A 20778-nucleotide genomic window follows, 5' to 3' on the forward strand; every position below is an offset into this window, starting at 1 on the left:
CTTTGTTACAAGATGAATAAATTCTGAGGATTTAGTGTATAGCATGGGGACTATATTTGATAATACTGAACTGTATAATTGTTACTTGCTAAATAAGGTAGTAGGTCTTAAGCATTTTCACCAAAGAAAAAGGTAACAATGTGAGTTAATGGATATGTGAATTAACTCAATGGTGGGACTCCTTTCACAATGTGTGTGTATATCAAATCATCATGTTATACACTTTACATATATTACACTTTTTTCGGTTATACCTCAATAAATCTGGGGAGGAAGAGGCTGTAGTGAGGTACCCTAACACTTCAGGGTGATATCAGAGAAGGGCATGTAGGGTGCTAGGATTTTCACTTTTGTTGGCTAATAATGAGAGCCCCCAATAGAACTGAAAGGAGAAATAGAAAAATCCACAATTATAGAGTCTTCAACACCCTTCTCTCAACAATTGATAGAACAAATAGAAAATCAGCAAGGATATGGAACAACTCAACACCACCACCAGCCAAACAAGATCTAATTGACGTTTACAGAACAGCCCTCCCCCCCTCAAACAGCAGCGTACACATGCTGTTCAAACTGTCATAGATCATACACCAAGGTAGACCATATCCTGGGCCATAAACCAAACCTCAAGTTTAAAATATTGAAATCATTCAGAGTATGTTCTCCAATTACAATGTAATTAAACTGGAAATCAGTAACAGAAAGAAAACAGAAAAATTTCCAAATACCTGGAAACAGAACAACATACCTTTGGATAATCCATGTTCAAAGGGGAAGTCTCAAAAAAGTAAAAAACAAAACATTGAACTGAATGAAAATGAAAAGGTAACATCAAAATTTGTGAGTCACAGGTAAAGCAATACATAGATGGACATTTATAGAATTAAATGCATACATTAGAATGAGGAAAAAAAATCTTGGGATGCCTGGGTGGCTCAGTCATTAAGCGTCTGCCTTCGGCTCAGGTCATGATCCCAGAATCCTGGGATTGGGCCCCGCATCGGGCACCCTGCTCAGCTGGAAGCCTGTTCTCCCTCTCCCATTCCCCCTGCTTGTATTCCCTCTCTCGCTCTCTCTCTCTGTCAAATAAATAACTAAAATCTTAAAAAAAAAAAATCTTAAGTCAACAATCGAAGCTCTCATCTGAAACTCAGAAAAAGATGAACAAAATAAACCCAAAGCAAGCAGAATTAAAGCAGAAATTTCAATGAAATTGAAAGCAAGACAACAATAGAGAAAACTGATGAAACATACAGTTGGTTCTTTGAAAAGATCAGTAAAACTGACAATCTGGAGCAATACTGCCTCCCCCCAAAAAAGACCTAAATTACCATATCAGGATGAAATGGGGGATATCACTATAGATCCTGTACACATCAAAAGAATAATAAGGGAATACTATAGACAACTCTGAACACGTACATTTTACAACTTACCAGAAAGTTGGACTGCTTTCTTGAAGAACATAACTACCACAAGGAACCCAACATGAACTAGATCATTTGAATAGCTCTGTACCCACTAAGGATATTGAATGTGTAATTTAAAAAAACTCCTAAAAAAGAAACCTTCAGACCCAGGTAGTTTCACCTGAAAATTCTATCAAATGTTTTAAGCAGAATTAACACTAATTCTGTATAAGCTCATTTGGAAAATTGAAGAGGAGGAAACAATTTTCAATTCACTTTAAGAAGCTAGTATTACCCAGATACCAAAACCAGAGACGATGCAATTTTCTTAAAGCTACAGATTAATCTCCTGTATATAAACAAACAAAAATCCTTAACAAAACACTGGCTAATAGAGTTCAGCAATATAAAAAATGAATTATACGCCATGAACAAGTGAGGGAAGCAAGTCTGGCTCAACATTTGAAAATGTAATTTACCATATTAACAGGCTACAGAAGAAAATCACATGGTAATACAACTGATGCAGAAAAAGCATTTGACAAAATTCACTCATTCATGATAAAAACTCAGGTAATTAGGAATAGAGTGGAATTTCCTCAGCATTATACTTAATTGTGAAATATGAATGTCTTTTCCCTAAGACCAGATACAAGGCAAGGCTGTCTGCACTCATTACCTTTATTGAACACGGTGCAGTAAGGCAAGGGGAAAAAAAAGGCATGCAGATTTGTAAGGAAAACTAAAACTTGATATTTGCAGATGATGTGATTGCCCACTTTGAAAATCCCAAGAAATCTACAAAGAAAGCTCCTAGAACTGACACAAGTTCAGCAAAGTCACAGGATACACAATACATACAAAAAATAAATTCTGTTTCTATGCACTACAATGAAAAAGTGGACATTGACATTAAAGGTACAATAACATTTTTCAAAGAATAAATACCTACATATAAATCTAACAAAATATGTACAGGGCTTGTATGCCAAAAGCTATAAAACCATTATGAAAGTAACCAAAGATGATCTAACTAAATGGAGAGTTGTGCCATATTCATGGCTTGGAAGACTCAACATAATAAAGATGTCAGTTTTCCCCAAATTGATATATGGGTTTAACAGAACCTTTTAAACTCCAGATTTTTTGTAGATAATATTCTAAAATTTATATGCAAAGGAAAAGAAAATAGAATAGCTTTAACCGGTTTGAAAAATAAAAATAAAGGGGGAAGGATGAATTTACCTGATGTCAAGCTGATTAACATGGCTACAGTAGTCAAGACTGTGGTATTGGTGGAGGGACAGATATGTAGATCAGTGCAACTGAATAGACAGCCCAGAGATGGACCCACACAAATATGTTCGGCTAATTTTTGAGACAGGTTTAATGGAGAAAAAAAATAGCCCTTTTAGCAAATGGTGCTAAAGCAATTAGACATCCATAGGGAAAGAAATAAACCTCAACCGAAGTCTTTATTGAAAAATAAACTAAAAAAAAAAAACTCAACATGGATCACACATTTAAATATGAAATGTAAAACTAGAAAACTTTTAGAAAAATATAGTAGAAAATTCTCAGTATCTAGGGCTCGGCAAAGATTTCTTAGACTTGACACCAAAAGCAGGATCCATAAAAGGAAAAATGGATAAATTGGACTTCATCAAATAAAATTTTGTTCTGTGAATGACCTTATTAAAAGGATAAAAAGCCAAGCTGCCGAGTGGAAGAAAATATTTGCAAAGCACATACCTGACAAAAGACTAGAATATATAAAGGACTCTCAAAACTCAACAGTTAAAAAAATGAGAAAATTGGCAAAAAGACATAGAGACATTTCACCAAAGAATGTGTACAGATGGCAAATAAACATATGTTCAATATCTTTAGCCATTAGAGAAATGCAAATGAAAATCACTGAGATTATCACTACACACCTATCAGAATAGCTATGATAAAAATAGTAAAACTTTGAAATGCTGTTAAGCAGATAGAGAAATGGTATCACTCATACATTGCTGATGGGAATTTAAAACAGAACAGCTACTCCGGAAAACACCTTGTCAGTTTACTTTTTTTTTTTTAAGATTTTTAAAAATTATTATTTTAGAAAGTGCACACACATGCATGCATGAGTTGGAGGAGCAGAGGGGGAGGGACAGGCAGACTCCATGTGGAGTGCGGAGCCTTGGGGGGCGGGGGGAGTCCATCTCACGACCCTGGGATCATATGACCTGAGCTGAAACCAAGAGTCTGATGCGCTTAACCAACTGAGCCACCCAGGCACCCCTTGACAGTTTTTTAAAAACAAACACACAAACAAAAACTAAAACTAGATACTATCATGTAACCTAGCAATTGCATTCCTGGGCATTTATGCCAGAGAATGAAGATTTATGTTCACACAAATCCTGTACATGTTTATAGCTACTTTATTCATAATAGCCAAGAACTGGATACAACCCAGGTAACCTTCAACAGTTGAATGGTTAAATAAACTTTAGTGAATCACACAAGTCACACAGTAAAAGTAGTAAGAGTCAGAATTCCAACCTAGATAATCTGACTCTGAAGCCCTTCTCTTTGAGTTAAGTACTGTATTGCTTCTCACTACTTTCAAATATCCCAAATGCTGTCTCTGGACACTCCAGGATTGCTGTGGGATTTTTAAACAATTTTGAAGGAAGCACAATGATATTTCTTGGACACTCTACAAACTCAAGGTGGTTCAACACTTCCACATTGCATCACACATTTCTCTTGATGACTAGATTTTCAGTGGTGCTGTGAAAAAAAAGCAAGTGTCACACAAAAACCAATATAGAACAAGAAATGAAGGTGGCAGTGTCCAGTTCCAAGGCTTGAGAAGTTGTGCAGTGACCAACAGGTACACACATCCCGTTAATAAGTAATTATGGTGATATGACATAAAATATTGTTTTCAGTGTATTTGTATTATTTCTACAAATGGCTACTAAATTGTTAGGAAATAAATAACTTGTTAGTTGTTTGGACCAACTCCTTAATAAATAGGACCTTTAGGTGTTTCTTTTAGCCTACGGGTTTCATGAAAACTGAGAAAGTTTGGGAACTTCTAGAAGCACACCTCTGCAGGTATAGGGAAAAGAATATAGAATTTATTTGGTATGAGATAGGAAATCAATAATGGAGAATTCTTATTATAGGAATGCTAAGGTAATAGTGACTTCACAGTAATTCTCATGGGAGTATTTGATTTGAATTGAACTTGGGAAGGATGGGAGTAACCAAAAGGAGTTCATCCAAACAGATCCAAAGTGTGATGACATGTAGGAGCTAGACTAATAGAGATATTTGCATATTATTCTTATGTTTCTAAAATTAAGTCATATAGCTAGGTATCTTAAAATGATGACCTAGGTAAAATGTATTCCTGAATTGTTAAAAATAATACCTATCTCATAGGTTTGTTGTGAAGCTTAAATGAGTAAACCGAAAGAAAACAGTGCCTGGCACATACCAAGCAATCAGTGGATGTTGAATATTGTTAATTATTTGTTAGTATTATTATCTTTTTCATCATCATCATCATCATTATCACCACCACCACTCACATCTCTGAAGGAGGCATATCCCACTAGCACAGCAGAATTCTTAACCCATCGTACAACATGGAAAGATTATTTCTTAGTTTTTTAGGAGGTTAAGACATTTGGGATCAAGTAGGCCCTCTATGCTTTTTTTAGGCTCATCCTTAATTGGCTTGAACCCTGGAGGGATTCCCTTGCATATCCTTTGAACCAGGATTTTACCACCAAAGACTGATCTGATAAACATTTCCTAACCTCTTTAGGTCCTAGTTCTATATCTATTTGAAACAACCTCTAGGGCAACTTTGGGGACAAATTGAATTTTTCTTTCATTTATCTGATGAATTTAAGTTTTACTTCTCTCACCTGTTTTGGTAGTAATGACAAAGCTGCATTCTTGATATTTTTTGTCATAAATCAATATGTTGGTCCATAAAGTCTCTTACTGGGACATTCACTTCTTAATAGCATTAGTAAAGTAGCAGATTGTGTTATTAAGTGATTTGTGTGTTTTTTTTCACTTTATAAAGTACTATAACATGTTATTTTCATTATCGTGGTAGTCCCCAAGGGCTAGACAGGGCAGACAGTATCTTCATTTCATGGATGAAGAAATGGAGATCTGAAAGTCACATGACTCATCCAGGATTATGCAGCTAGGTATGACAGATCCGTGCCTAGAATCACAGATTTTCTAATTTCCAATTTAGTGCTTTTTTATTGATCCTGTGCACTGCAGCCTCTTGCCTCACACCCTAAAATGGGAACCAGAGCATGGGATGACTCAGAACTCCCAAGGTCCATTCTCGGTCCATCTTCTGGCCTTGGGAAAATCATTTAACTTCTCTGAGTCTTTATTTCTTCATCTGCGAGATTAAATAATAACATTACTATACTTTTCCTGTGGGGTTGTTATAATTAGTGTTGGAACCAAGATTCAAATCCAGATGGTCTTGTTCTTGAGTCTGTGCTCTTAACTACTAGTTATACTGACTCCTGTCCTCATTAAGGGATAAAGTAAAATTTAAGGGTATCAAAGTTGTGGAGCAAGCTAGAGGTGTTTGGGGACGTAGTGACTATATCAGCTATCACTCCCAATTTACCTCAATCTTCTAAAGTAACTCAAGGCTCCAGAACTCTGGAGAATAGAGTTAAGCTAAATGTTCACTGATTAAATGACCTGTATTGTTATTGCAAAATGTAGATGCAACATTGGGAAAAAAGGCTGAGATTTTTAGAAATATCTTTTTTCTAAAGTATTTTTTAAAGAGTATCAGAAAATTCTTTTTTTTTTTTTTTCCTTACAGCACTGGGAGGTGTTCAAAAAGGTAACAGAAGTCTTCATTTTAGTTCCTGCACTTCTTGGTCTCAAAGGGAACTTGGAAATGACATTGGCATCCAGATTATCCACTGCAGTAAGTTTTTTCCTACCTCTAAGTATGTATATTACCTTTACTCTTTCTTTCTGGGAAGAAGAACTTGTATCGGTAAAGTTTTTTTCCTCTATCTGACAAATTTCTGGACCTCAGGGATATGCTAAGTAGTAATGCCTGATAACATACCCTGAAAGTTCTCTAGGTTGGCTAATTTGTGAATTATAGGCCCTCCTTTATCCTGAGAAGTAGTATACTTGCCTGTTTTGCTCCAGGGCATTCTGGCAGTTATCAGTGCTTAAGACATGGGCCAAGTTAGATATTGGGAGTCTTTATGGTTCAATGGTTGGTTGATTGGTATTTAAACCTTTAGTGGTTATAAAAGTAATACATCCTTGTTGCAAAAACTGAAGACAAGGGAAAAAATTACAAAGAAGAAAATTTAAAACCACTCCAAATTCTTCACCTAGACATAATCATATATTAATATTTTGGTATAGATTCTTCTATACTTGGATATCTGTCTGTACTTGGATAACTATACTTATATATAGCTAGGCATAATATAGATATATACTGTATATTTTTAGAAAGAACAAGAATCATATATATTCTCTCTTAAAATCTGTGATATCCATTTGAAGATATACCATGATCATCCTTCTATATCAATATAAACCTATGTCATTATTTTTATTGGCTATGTACTTTTCCCTTATATAGCTCTCCTACAATTTAGTCCATCATCTATTGATATATAGGCTCTTTCTAATGTTTTGCTATTATAAACAATGTTATAATGAATACTTTTATACATACAGTTTTGTATTCTTTTATTTCTTTTGGGCATATTCTAGGATTGTAACTAAAACTGTTTAGGAAAAAAATTCATTCTTTTAAGGCTTTAGCTACATATGCTAAATTGTCATCCAGAAAGGCTAAGCATTTTTTTAAAATGTTGCCAGTTACAGAGTTCTGAGTTATTTTTAGAAGCCCAAAGGACATTGTTCTCTCACTGTAACATTTGTTGGAGGTTCACCATTGTGCAACCAAATTATGTTGGTTAAAATCACGTTGCTAGTGGGGTTCACTTCAGTGAACCATCTACCCATTTAATGTTAGTCAAAAATTAAGCTGTCAGAGGTTATTACTAATTGCAGTACCTTTAGTATATGAAATTAGGGTTTTTTTTTTAAGATTTTTTTTTTAAGATTTTATTTATTTATTTGACAGAGAGAGAGAGACAGTGAGAGGGGGAACACAAGCAGGTTGAGTGGGAGAGGGAGAGCAGGCCTCCCACTGAGCAGGGCGCCCGATGCGAAGCTTGATCCCAGGACCCTGGGACCATGACCTGAGCCAAAGGCAGATGCTTAACGACTGAGCCACCCAGGTGCCCCCTAGGGGTTTTTTTTTTGTTTGCTTAAAGATGCTACAGCAAATAAGCCCATCTATGAACCAGGGGCAAAAAATTTGCATATCTAAGGTAACCAAGAAGCTAAACAATTGTGTTGGTGATAGGATACAGATGGAAATTCATTACTTTTTGGCGTCATGGAAGCCAGTTTCATTGCTCCATTGTTAAACTTTTAGATCCAAGGTTTAAAGACAAAGTTTTCTCAAGCGATCATGTGAAGCCATTAAGTACATGTAAAAATATTAAAAAAAAATATGTTAGGACAGCAATCTTAGACTTATCTGAAAATACTTAGAAAGCATCATCAAGCAATGTACAAAACTTCAGTTTATGGAATTACTTAATGAAATTGCATTGTCACCATCAATCAAATCTTCAAACCTAAGAATTAAAGAGGAAATATCTTTCATCAGTTATTATGAGAGGAAAGAAAGTCCAGTAATTTGGTAACACCATCATTCTTAGAAGTATCTAAATTGGCAAAACTAGCCCAAGCCAATTTTGATTCTTTAATGACTTCGTTTTAAAGTGGGCGTCTATATAGTATTACATATAGGAAGTATAGTGACCATAGGATGGATCTAGTAGCTCTCAGTGCTTAGAAATGATTTCTAAAAAATGTAATAGTAAGATTGTAATATAATTTTTAACAATCTGATTAAATTTCACATTCTAGTATCTCAGAAGTTGATTATATAATGTTGACATTTGGTGTCAACTGAATATTGATTTCACACTTGGTGTTCCTTGGTATGTCCCTTATACCACTAGCTTTTGTCTTTAAAAAACAAAACAAAACCTTTTATGTAGTTTTACCAATGCTTTCAGAGTTAGTGAAATTATATACATGTGTTCCATTTACCATCTTTTTTCCCCAGTGATCTACATTTGCATTATGCTTTAAGAACTGGTGGGGCAGCAAAATAAATAAATAAATAAATAAAAGAACTGGTGGATCAGCAGGGTAAAACTTGATCCAAGAGTTTATGGCCAGGGAAGGGAATAAAGAGGTGTTGAAAAACAAAACTGACAACATTTAAAGGAAAAGGAAGTTATTGGAATGAGAGTTAAAAGGTAGCTTTAGTTTCATTTTGTTGGAAAATGAACTTTGTTCTGATAAATATAGTTAAGCATACAAGCTTTTAAGCAACTTGATAACTGCCCGGAAAACTGAAATTTTGGCCAGCTTATCTCAAAGAAAATATTTCTAAAAGCAACATTCTTGAGCATTTTCCAGTATTTGTTTAGATTCAAGTAAGAGATGAAACATGTCACTCCATTTTGAAATAGGCTCTGCTGTAGGGAAGCTGGTTGAAAAGGGAATATGCTACAAATTAATTTGTTTATATTACCATTAACACTGAATAAAGGTGAATTTCATCTTAAACTTTTAATTTGAGCTTTCGTTTATTTGTTGTGGCATTTATATTTTATGTTAGATATTTCCATCAAGTGTCTGGTTACTTTTATTTGTTCATGTTTAAGAGAGGGGAACTCCGAAGCTGATTAGAAGCAAAGCTCATGGGAGGAGTTGATCAGCCAATGTCCTTACTGCGAAGTGAGCTTGCTGGGCCTTTCTTTGGGAAGGTAGAGGTGGAGTCATGTCTTCCATAGATCAAGAATTTTGTCACTGATTATAAGATATTTGAGTAATAAACTGAAGAAATTACTTAGTTCTCTAAGCAATGAAGACACCATAAACTAGATGAATATACTATGTTATCATAGCTTCATACCATGAATTACTACTTTTCTGTCTACTAATTTGTTTACTTTTATTGAGACTATTGAAGATAGGCACAGCTTAGTCAATGTCAAAGGCCAGAGGCAGGACTGCCGATGATACGTTAGATCAATGATTCTCAAAGTGTGGTCTCTGATAAGCATGGTTAGCAACTTGTTAGAAATGTAAATTTTCAGCCCGACCCCAAAGCTACTGAGTCAGAAACTCTGGGGGTGTGGCTCAGCAATCTGTATTATAACCACAGCGACTCCGATACATCAAAGCTTGAGAACCACTGTGTTAAATGAACAACCTAGAGCCAATGGGGTTGGGACCAAGTGAGAGAAAGGGAAAATAACAGGGCATGAGATCACCTTGTGGGCCATTTTAAGGACTTTGCCTGTTGTGGGAAATGGAAAGCCATTGAAAGGTTTTGAACAGAGGTGTACTGTGATCTGATAGATACATATAATCTAATAGATTATTTTGACTGTTGTGCTGATACAGAGATAATAGAGGGCCAAAGACTAAAGCAGAGAGACAAGTTAAAAGTCTGTTGCAATAATACAGGCTAGAGGTGATGCTGGCTTGAGACAAGGTGGTAGCAGTGGATATAGTGAGGCATAGTTGGAATCCAGAACTAATTTTCAGAGAGAGATGACAAGACTAGCTGATGGATTAGCTGAAATTAAATACTGGGAGTAGTCACTTGAAAAATCTCAGGTTTCGAGAGGGGTAAAAGTAGACAAATCGGTGGATGGAAAAGTAGTAACTCGTGGCACCAAGCTATGATAACATACTATATTCATCTAGTTTATAATATTTTCATTGCTTAGACAACTTGATCTCAAGTTTGCCAGGTTGAGTACTACCATTCTTACAGAGTGCTAAGGAATTGTTGCCAGCTATATTCTAATTCTGATACTCTATCAACTATTAAAGCAACTCTAGGTTAAAGACTTCTCTTTTTTTTTAGAGGAGGGGAGAGAAAGAAAGAGAGGGATGGGGAAGGCCAGAGGGAGAGGGAGAGAGAGAGAATCTCAAGCAGACTCTCCACTGAGTGCAGAGCCCGACTTAGGGCTCGATCCCACAATCCTGAGATCCTAAGATCATGACCTGAGCGGAAATCAAAAAGTCGGATGCTTAACTACCGACTGAGCCACCCAGGCACCCCCTAGGTTAAAGACTTAAAGCAAGATCCCCAGAGCCTCACCTTCGATGGACTCTTCACTGACTGTTCTCTACTTGAAATTTTTTATTACCCTTGACGTTGAGACCCCATGCTAAATTCCTTCCATCTCATTCATGACTTCCTCTTAGTCTACTCTTTTGGTTTCTTTTTCTTTGCTTATCTTAGTCTACTCTTTTGGTTTCTTTTTCTTTGCTTATCTTGAGGTTTTCCTGAAGTATTAGTACCTTGTTTTCATGTTCTGTGTCAATAATTTCACGTAGTCCGCTATTGCTTGCACATTGCTAATTGCTAACTCTTGGATCCGTATTTCCAGTCTCCTTCCTGACCGCCAGAGCTGAATTTTCAATTGTCTGTACCACTCAGTACATTCAAAACTAAATTCATTACTTTCTCTTACTCTACCTGTGCTTTCCCTATTTCTTACCACTCATCCCCTCCCTTCTATCCAGTTAATGTCTAGGCTGTCAGTTCAACCTATGAAATCCCTCTCCCCTTCCTCTTATGCCCCACCTGCCACTACCTTAATTTAGTTGTCTATTGTCTTTTATCGGGACTGCTGTGGCAGATTCCTACCTGTACTCCCTGGTTCCAGGGAAAAGGGTCAATGAATATAATTTTCTTTTAACTTAAAACAAGTACTATTTGAAAGTTAGCCTTTTCATTTATGGTCAAAAAATAATTCTTTTAAAAGTTTTACAACTTTCCTATGTAGTATTTATTTTCACTTGTAAAAGTAGGAGTAAAGGGGCGCCTGGGTGGCTCAGTTGGTTAAGCGACTGCCTTCGGCTCAGGTCATGATCCTGGAGTCCCGGAATCGAGTCCCACATCAGGCTCCCTGCTCGGCGGGGAGTCTGCTTCTCCCTCTGACCCTCTTCCCTCTTGTGCTCTCTATCTCTCATCTCTCTCTATCAAATAAATAAATAAAATCTTTAAAAAAAATAAAAAATAAAATAAAAAAAAATAAAAGTAGGAGTAAAAATTATTATAGCCAAAGAAGACCAGGCTATGATTACTTTAATCTTTTTGCTCCATTAAAGAGTCTTTTCTCATTTGTATGATTGTCTGCAGGAGAATCAGGGTAAATGAGCTTATAGGATTATAAGGAAGGCTTTGGGTAAGTATATAGATAGAGAACTTAAAACATAAGATATCAGATATAGCCTACTCAATCACTGAAGGACAGTTGTCTTTGAAACTTGTTATTCTATAAAGGTAAAGGTTAAATGTTCCAAGATAAAAAGATATTTCAATAAAAAGATTTCCTATTTTAACAAGGAAGATTTAATAATGAATTCAAATCAACTTTATCTTGCCCTCTTACTTGAGTCAGAATTTATCTCTAAATTATAATGGTTAACTTGAACATTTTTTTCTGGATTTTAGTCTTTTCAACAGTAGATATATATTATGGTAGATAATTGTTGTGGATATATAACAGTAGTATATAATTAGAAAATAATCCAAGTAGAGTGAGTCTATAAATTGTTGGGTTTAAGTTCTATTATCTGAGGTCTAAAATTTTCTGCTTCGCCTGGGTGGCTCAGATGGTTAAGCGTCTGCCTTCGGCTCAGGTCATGATCCCAGAGTCCTGGGATTGAGTCCCTCATCAGGCTCCCTGCTCTGCGGGGAGCCTGCTTCTCCCTCTCCCACTCCCTCTGCCTCTGCCTCTCTCTCTCTCTCTCTCTCTCTCTGACTCTCATGAATAAATAAATAAAACATTTTTAAAAAATTAAAAAAAATTTTCTGCTTCTGGATGCTAGATATGTCAAAAATGGCATCCACTGTCCTAAAGACAACATATTTTTAAAGCCTATAAATCTATTTTCCAGGAGCAAATTGCCTAGCACAGTTTGATTAGCACTTTTCCACTTAAGGCAGAATTGATTTCTGTTGCCTCAAATGTCTTCTCAGAGAACTCTTGATTCTCTGAAATTATTTTGTAACATTCTACCTTTTTAATTCATTAATTCAAAAAATATTTTCAAACCCTTTACAATACACTAAGTGCTATTGTGTGCTAGGGAATCAGCAATCAATAAAACAGAAAATGTTCCTGCCATCATTGAGCTTACATTCTAGTAGAGGGATGTGAAAAAGTGGGTAAAACCTTTCCCTGATAATTTTAAGTTAGACTTCCAGTTCAAATTGTAAAACTTCTAAAATAACAAAAAATTAAACCGCAAATAATGATATTAATAACTATGGCATAATTTTGATATAGTTACAATCTCAGTATTGTTTCCTAAATTTGGCATATTCTCAATTTTGCCAGTTCTTGTCTTAAAACCTGATTGTTAAATACAAATGAAACTGCATATTTCTCTTAGTTCATAGAGTATGTTTCTTAAGTTATAAATACCAATCTATAGCCATAGCTTTGGGGGAATGAAACTACTTAGGTTTAATCTAAAACTGTTTCAATCATCTAGATTTTTAACACCCCCCTTTCTTTGAAGCTTTACTGAGGTATAATTGACACAAATCGACTACACAGATTCAAAGTCCACCATTTGATGAGTTTCAGTACATAGTATGTACATGGGAAACCTCTACTGCAATCAAGGTGATGAGCATAGGCATCAGCCCCGCACATTCAGAAAGACATTAGAGCATGTGTATGCATGTATGTATGTGTGTATTTTGCCATATCATGTTTTATAAAAATATTTCAAGCATGTAAAAAATATATAATAAGGTTTCTAATTCCAGTTAATGGCAAAATGAAGTAATGAGTGAACCTTTCCAGAGATTAACAATTAGAGAACCTAGACAAACTGAAGGCAATGGAAAGTGATCAAAAACAGGTAGAAACTGAGTTCACCCTTAAAAGACCATGTCTACAATGGGTAAGAATTTTCATTTGTAGCTTTTTTGCCTGAGGGAGTTTCCCCAGTCCTTGGATCTCATGTGGCAGAAAACCCACAGTCTTGCCAGTTTGAGGTGACAGAGGTCAGGGAGTCTGACAAAAAATAAAGCCAAAACACAAAAAAACAACTAGACAGAAACATGAGAGGGGCCTATACTTGAAAAACAAATACACTGGCTAAGATTTGTGAGTTTTTTGCTCTTTTTTTTTTTTTTGACCAAATGCCTTTTGTGACTTGTACATAGTTATAGTGGCAGAAAATGGAAGTTTTATTGTCTTAAATTATTAGATAACAGAGCTTGGAGCTGACAGAACAGGTAGAAATTTATGGAGAAATCCCAACAGTAAGAGAACAGTAGAAAGCATGAGCCCCAGAATCTGGGTATAAGTTCTGCTCAGATCTTTGGCTGACCATTAAACTACATAGGTGCAGGGATGATCCCCAAACGGCTAAGCTAAAAAGCAATAGTTGGTAGCTGAAAGAACCAGCTTTGCTAAAAGCAAAGATATGAGCTGCTCTACACTGTGAGAGAGACAAGAGTCTGTAGTTTGAGTCTAGGCAAACTAGACTCAGGGACTAGAAGGGAAATCCAGTAATGCTTAGAAGAACATAACATATCAGAATCATTGTGGGTTTTTTTTTTTTTAAGATTTTATTATTTATTTGACAAAGAGAGAGATGGCAAGAGCAAGAACACAAGCAGGGGGAGTGGGAGAGGGAGAAACAGGCTTCCCACTGAGCAGGGAGCCCAATGTGGGGCTTGATCCCAGGACCCTGGGACTGTGACCTGAGCCGAAGGCAGACGCTTAACAACTGAGCCACCCATGTGTCCCCATTATCGGAATCATTGTAACACATTATTACACTGTCTAGTTTTTTAACCAAAAATTATTAGACGTAGGAAGAAACACAAAAGTGTGATTCATATTTAGGAAAAGTGAGATTCATATTCAGTCAATGGAAATTGACTCAAAGTAGGCCCAGATGTTGGATTTAGCAGAATCTTTCAAAGCGTCTAGTATAAATATCTTCAAAGAACTAAAGGAAAAAATGTTCAAAGAATTAAACAAATGTATGTATTGAAGAGGGACCAGATAGGGAATCTTAAGAAAGAAATCATAGACAAAAAGCTGAGATTATTTCCTTTCCTAGTTGCCAAACTTTTAAATTTACCAATATGTGTTTTTAAATAAAATTTTTGATTATAGCAGTACATGTTCAGCAATGAAATTTTGAAAAATTCACTAATGAACAAAGAAGAAAATAAAAATTATCCACAAGCCCGTCACTCAGAAATAACAATGGTTAACATTCAGGTTTATTTTTTTATATACCCTTTTTGGGGGAGCACATATTTAATATATATATCTCTCTATATATTTTTTAAGATTTTATTTATTTATTTGACAGAGAGAGAGATAGCGAGAGCAGGAACACAAGCAGGGGGAGCAGGAGAGGGAGAAGCAGGCTTCCCGCGGAGCAGGGAGCCCGATGCAGGGCTCAATCCCAGGACCATGGGATCATGACCTGAGCTGAAAGCAGACACTTAACGACTGAGCCACCCAGGTGTCCCTAATATATATACATTTTTAAAGATTTTATTTATTAGAGAGAGAGCACAAGTAGAGGGGAAGGGGCAAGGGGAGAGGGAGAAGCAGACTGCCTGCTGAGCAGGGAGCCCAATGCAGGCCTATCCCAGGACCCTGGGATCATGACCCGATCCAAAGGCAGACGCTTAAGCAACTGAGCCACCCAGGTGCCTATATATATATGTGTGTGTGTGTATATATATATATATATATATATATATATATATATATATATATATATATATATATGTATTTTAAGACTAATACTTAAATGGAGACTTTCAGTAGCCTTGTTTCAACTATTTACATATTAAATGTATTTTTCCAAAATCAGCTATAGTATTTGTAAATCTATAATTTCAAGGTCATTCCAACCCACTTCTATCTTTAGTCCCAATAATCTTAAAGCCTATCCATAACTGATGTACTTCAGGGTCAGATAAGTAACATATACATCTATGAAGAAGAGGGGTGTAGAGATTATAAAAAGTAGAGACTACAGACTCAACCTAAGACATTTAGATTCAAAAAATTAAAACCACTGTGTTGGCCAAAACAACACATCTTCAGGCTCTGACCACCTCAGCTTACTCTTTCCTTTAAAACTAGCTAGTGTCTTTGCAAAAATATTGGTCTATTTTTCTAGTACTTTAAAATAAATTAATTAATCTGGGTTATGTAGAAGTCTTTATCAGATCATATCCCACTATACTTTGTCACCTTCCAAGTTCTTAGTTTTTCCTAGCTGAGTACCATCAGGTCAGTTAATCTAATAAAAGTAGGTTTAGCAAAGGCCTTTAGGCAGAACACTCTTCTTCCTCTCTACTCTGGAAAAATTTAGATGGTTCATATTAATCCTAGGCCACAGGACAATATAGTAGGTCAGCCCGATTTTTGGTTCAGTTTTTACAATATGAAGGCAACAAAGGTTAATTTTCTGTATCCTGCCAAATTCCCACTTCCACCCCCAATGCATGCCTATACCATAAGTATTTTCCCTAAGTAGTTAAATTTGGATCAACACTTCTCTTTTCTTTTTAAAATCCTTGCTTCTAAAAATCTTTGCTTTATAAAAAAAGTGATTATTATTTGTGAATATACTCCACTTTGTGTTTATTTCGCATACTACATTGTGATTTCACACCATAAATTATATTTCATAAATGTGAAATATGTTTTATTTCACATCATACATTAACTTGCTATTTATTATTCATGCTAGACTAAAAGGACTCTAGATTCAGAGACTTAGAGATCTGGAAGGGACTTAGAAATTGTGATCGTCATCAGTTATTAAACAGATTAATTGAATAGTGTGACATTGTTCTATCAGTATGGGTTTGGTCAGTAGAACTGCCATGGTATATATTGTGGCAATAAGGAATTTAATAGAACAATTTGGGCTTACACAAATGTGGGAGAAGTAACGATCTGTGATGGGAGGGTCAGAGAAATAGCCTGAAGCACTGGAGCAGGGGAAGAAAGCCATGGGTGCATTGCAGTGTAGACTTCTGGATGCCTACTATGTCTGACTACCAAGACCTTACAGAAATAGTGGCCTCTCCTTCGCTTCTGCCTTCCAAATCTTAGGCAAGTTCCTGTCATTGGCAGACTATAACCTGCAGCTCTAAGAAAGAGGATTTTGAGGAAGGTAGTTCCAGGATTTAGAAGGGACTGGTGGCGATGGTACCACGTGAATCTGGCACCATAGCATACCTAACACATGGCATTCATTCATTCTGTGACTCACCTTTCTTGACCTTCTTCTAGACCTTAGTATATGTATGATCCACCTCTACTGATCATCGAGCAATTCTGGAGTCTTGTCATCTTTTACTTTTTCATGGAATCATGTTAGATTGCTTCCTATACCTATAGACCTCTTTCTAAAAGTTATTAAAGATAACACTAAATTCTCTCATGCCTATTTCTTGAACACTAAACCTGAAGTAGATATACTCTTTAAACATTGCTTGTACCTTATTACTCACTGAAGCAAAGACCCAGGTTGTTAGAGCTACAAACACAAATTTCATGAATAATGTAGATTTCCAGGCTTAGGGAAGAAATCTACAAATAAAGCCAGCATGAATAATTATACTGAAAAATTGAGAAATCTTAATATTTGCATTGCTGGGTACTTTGAGACTAGAGCCCAGAGGGAGGTTTGAGAATTCTGTTTTCCAAACTGATAGTAGAAATGTTGACCGAGCACTTAATCTGCTGGCCTGAAGCCAGTGAGCTAAACTCTAGTCTGTCCATGAACTACCCACAAATAACAACCCTTATGTATCTCCCACTTTACCCATTCACCTATCTTCCATGACCAAGCAGATGATGAATAATTGAAACCCAGCTCAGTATGTTTTTTATTAATAAAGATTGTTCACTGCTTTCCAAATGATTGCATTAGAAAAATGACAGATTTGGATATACATGTTTTGAATCCTAAATGGTGGAAAAGTAAGGATTTTGCTTATAGAGCAATTGAATAATAATTTTTCAGAGAGTATTCTTCCATTTAGCAGAAAGATATATAAATTTTAATAGTGCGGTACATGGTCAGACTCTATGTGAACTGAATGAATTTTTTATTGCTAACAGTTTTAGTCTTGACTCAAATATAAATTATGTACATATAAATGATTTGTTTAATCCTGGGTTTTCTGGTCACTAATCCTTCAAATTACATTAGTTTCATAATATGGAATAGAATGCTAGCTGCTCAAAATTATGTAATTATTTATATTGGGCCTCAGTACACAAAATTTGGCATGTTAGGATAACATTTGATGATGTTAATTGTAAACAGTGTACTAATTAGTCCACTAGTTCTTGTGAGCTAGTAATTAAATTAAAAAATATATTTTTCTACATATCTTGGGCAGGATAAATGTGAGATAAAAGACTGGTAGTGAATTTAGAATTATTTTTAAAGTACAATGTGAGTTCATCAGATTTACTGAAGAATTATCTTTGGCTTTAAGACTTCATCTGCTTGTTTAAACAGAGTTAAAGCATATAGATTAGTCAGTGATAGATGATGAAAGTATCTATTTTCACAGGTAAATATTGGGAAGATGGATTCACCCATTGAAAAGTGGAACCTCATAATTGGCAACTTGGCTTTAAAGCAGGTGAGTGCCCATGAACAGACACTTCTCAAAAGAAGACACACAAATGGCTAACAGACATATGAAAAAATATTCATCATCATTAGCTATCAGGGAAATTCAAATCAAAAACACACTGAGATACCACCTTACATCAGTTAGAATGGCAAAAATTGACAAGGCAAGAAAGAACAAATGTTGGAGAGGTTGTGGAGAAAGGGGAACCCTCTTACACTGTTGGTGGGGATGCAAGTTGGTACAGCCACTTTGGAAAACAGTGTGGAGGTGCCTCAAAAAATTAAAAACAGAGCTACCCTATGACCCAGCAATTGCACTCCTGGGTATTTACCCCCAAAGACACAGATGTAGTGAAAAGAAGGGCCATATGTACCCCAATGTTCATAGCAGCAATGTCCATAATAGCCAAACTGTGGAAAGAGCCAAGATGCCCTTCAAAAGATGAATGGATAAAGAAGATGTGGTCCATATATACAATGGAATATTACTCAGCCATCAGAAAGGATGAATACCCAACTTTTACATCAACATGGATGGGACTGGAGGAGATGATGCTAAGTGAAATAAGTCAAGCAGAGAAAGTCAATTATCATATGGTTTCACTTATTTGTGGAACATAAGGAACAGCATGGAGGACATTAGAGAAGGAAGGGAAAAATGAAGGGGGGAAATCGGAGGGAGAGATGAACCATGAGAGACTCTGGACTCTGAGAAACAAATAGGGTTTTAGAGGGGAGGGGCGTAGGGGGATGGGTTAGCCCGGTGATGGGTATTAAGGAGGGCACGTACTGCATGGAGCACTGGGTGTTATACAAAAACAATGAATCATGGATCACTACGTCAAAAACTAATGATGTACTGTATGGTGACTAACATAACATAATAACATAATTTTTTAAAATAAATCTTTAAACTTTTATGTATTATAGTCATATGTTTATTTAAACTGAGTTTTTCTTAATATGTTAATGTTACTAGTGTTCATATAAATGAGCACATTAGATTGTCAGTTACATATACACTAAATCATGGATTATATATAGATTATCTACAGCTCCTTCTGAGCTCAGGTGAATGTCTCTTCCTCCCTAACTACTTCCTTCTATGCCCAAGACACAGGACTGTAGCCCCCTAGTAACTCTGTAGCAAGTGGGCTTAAGGAACACTCACTAATTTTAATGTTAGCCCAATTAGGACATCATATTGAGAAACATGGATGCAGAAAAGTAATTTCGTGTATTGCATTTCAAAGACATAGAAATAAAAGAATTTTTGGAATATGGGCTTTAAAAAAATATCTGTGTGGGGGCGCCTGGGTGGCTCAGTCGTTAAGCGTCTGCCTTTGGCTCAGGTCATGATCCCAGGGTCCTGGGATCGAGCCCCGCATCGGGCTCCCTGCTCGGCAGGAAGCCTGCTTCTCCCTCTCCCATTCCCCCTGCTTGTGTTCCCTCTCTTGCTGTGTCTCTGTCAAATAAATAAATAAAATCTTTAAAAAAAAAATATCTGTGCAGCTGCTTCTAAGATCATGGGGTTAGAAATAAGAAAGTCTGGGATTTTATGTCAGCTCTAACATTAACCAGCTGTATAAACTTTGTTAATTTACTTAACTTTTCTGGGCTTCTTCGCCCCCTTCTTTTAAATCACAGTATTGCATTAGAGATGTCAATGTTCCTTTCCAGCTTGAAATTGTAGGAACCTACTCAGGGGTAAAAAATATTTAACAACAAGTAGGTTACTACAAATTAATATATAAATTAAAATTTGAAAATACATTCCACTTTCTTCTTTAAATATTCTAAACTCTTACCAAGTAATACAAGTGGTAGTGTAAATTATTCATCACATAACTCTAAGACCTTCCATCCCAGCTTTTAATTTTTCCTTCCACTCTTCGTCTGCACCCTTCCCTTGTCATCCTCCCTCCCTGCAGATGTTAGTCAGGATGGGAGCCGGAGATGGCTTTGGATTCTACCACACTCCAGAGAGTCTGTGAGCACCTAGAAATTCTTCTCAAATCTTGAGTGCATTTGTGTTTTCATAAAGAAAAGAATCTTTACAAATTTTTTGCCAGACTGTCAGAGGAGTCCAGGACACAAGCACAATTAGGAATCTGTGAATTAGATTCCCTTAGGGCTTCTTTAGTTCTCACATTCTACTTAATAGGATTCTAAGAGTTCCCAGTGTTACTTTCTTTAGTTGCTGGGTTGCTTTGTGCCAGCACTGTGGGAAGCTTTTTTATATTTGTGTAGTAACTCATTTAAATCTCAATTTTCAAATTCGATATTACTGTTATCACTTTACAGATCATGATTGTGGTTATTTGTGAGGTTACCTTTTTTTTTTTAAAGATTTTATTTGTTTATTTGCTAGAGAGAGAGAGTGACAGTACAAGCAGGGGGAGCGGCAGGCAGAGGGAGAAGCAGGCTCCCCACCGAGCAAGGAGCCTGATGCAGGACTCGATCCCAGGACCCTGGGATCATGACCTGAGCCAAAGGCAGCCACTTAACTGAC

General features: G+C 36.2%; 1 protein-coding gene across 5 annotated transcripts in view; it reads left to right on the plus strand.

Annotated features, from left to right (window-relative positions):
• SLC41A2 (solute carrier family 41 member 2) overlaps positions 1 to 20778 on the plus strand; it is a 122981-nt gene that overhangs the window by 40020 nt on the left and 62183 nt on the right. For all 5 annotated transcript variants that reach the window (XM_027593834.2, XM_027593839.2, XM_027593835.2 and 2 more), the window contains exons 3-4: positions 6286 to 6393; positions 18202 to 18273. In XM_027593834.2, the coding sequence (XP_027449635.1) occupies positions 6286 to 6393; positions 18202 to 18273 (180 nt within the window). The remainder of the gene's footprint in view (positions 1 to 6285; positions 6394 to 18201; positions 18274 to 20778) is intronic.

This window comes from Zalophus californianus, chromosome 9, assembly GCF_009762305.2.
Source record: "Zalophus californianus isolate mZalCal1 chromosome 9, mZalCal1.pri.v2, whole genome shotgun sequence".
Classification (NCBI taxonomy): Eukaryota; Metazoa; Chordata; class Mammalia; order Carnivora; family Otariidae; genus Zalophus; species Zalophus californianus.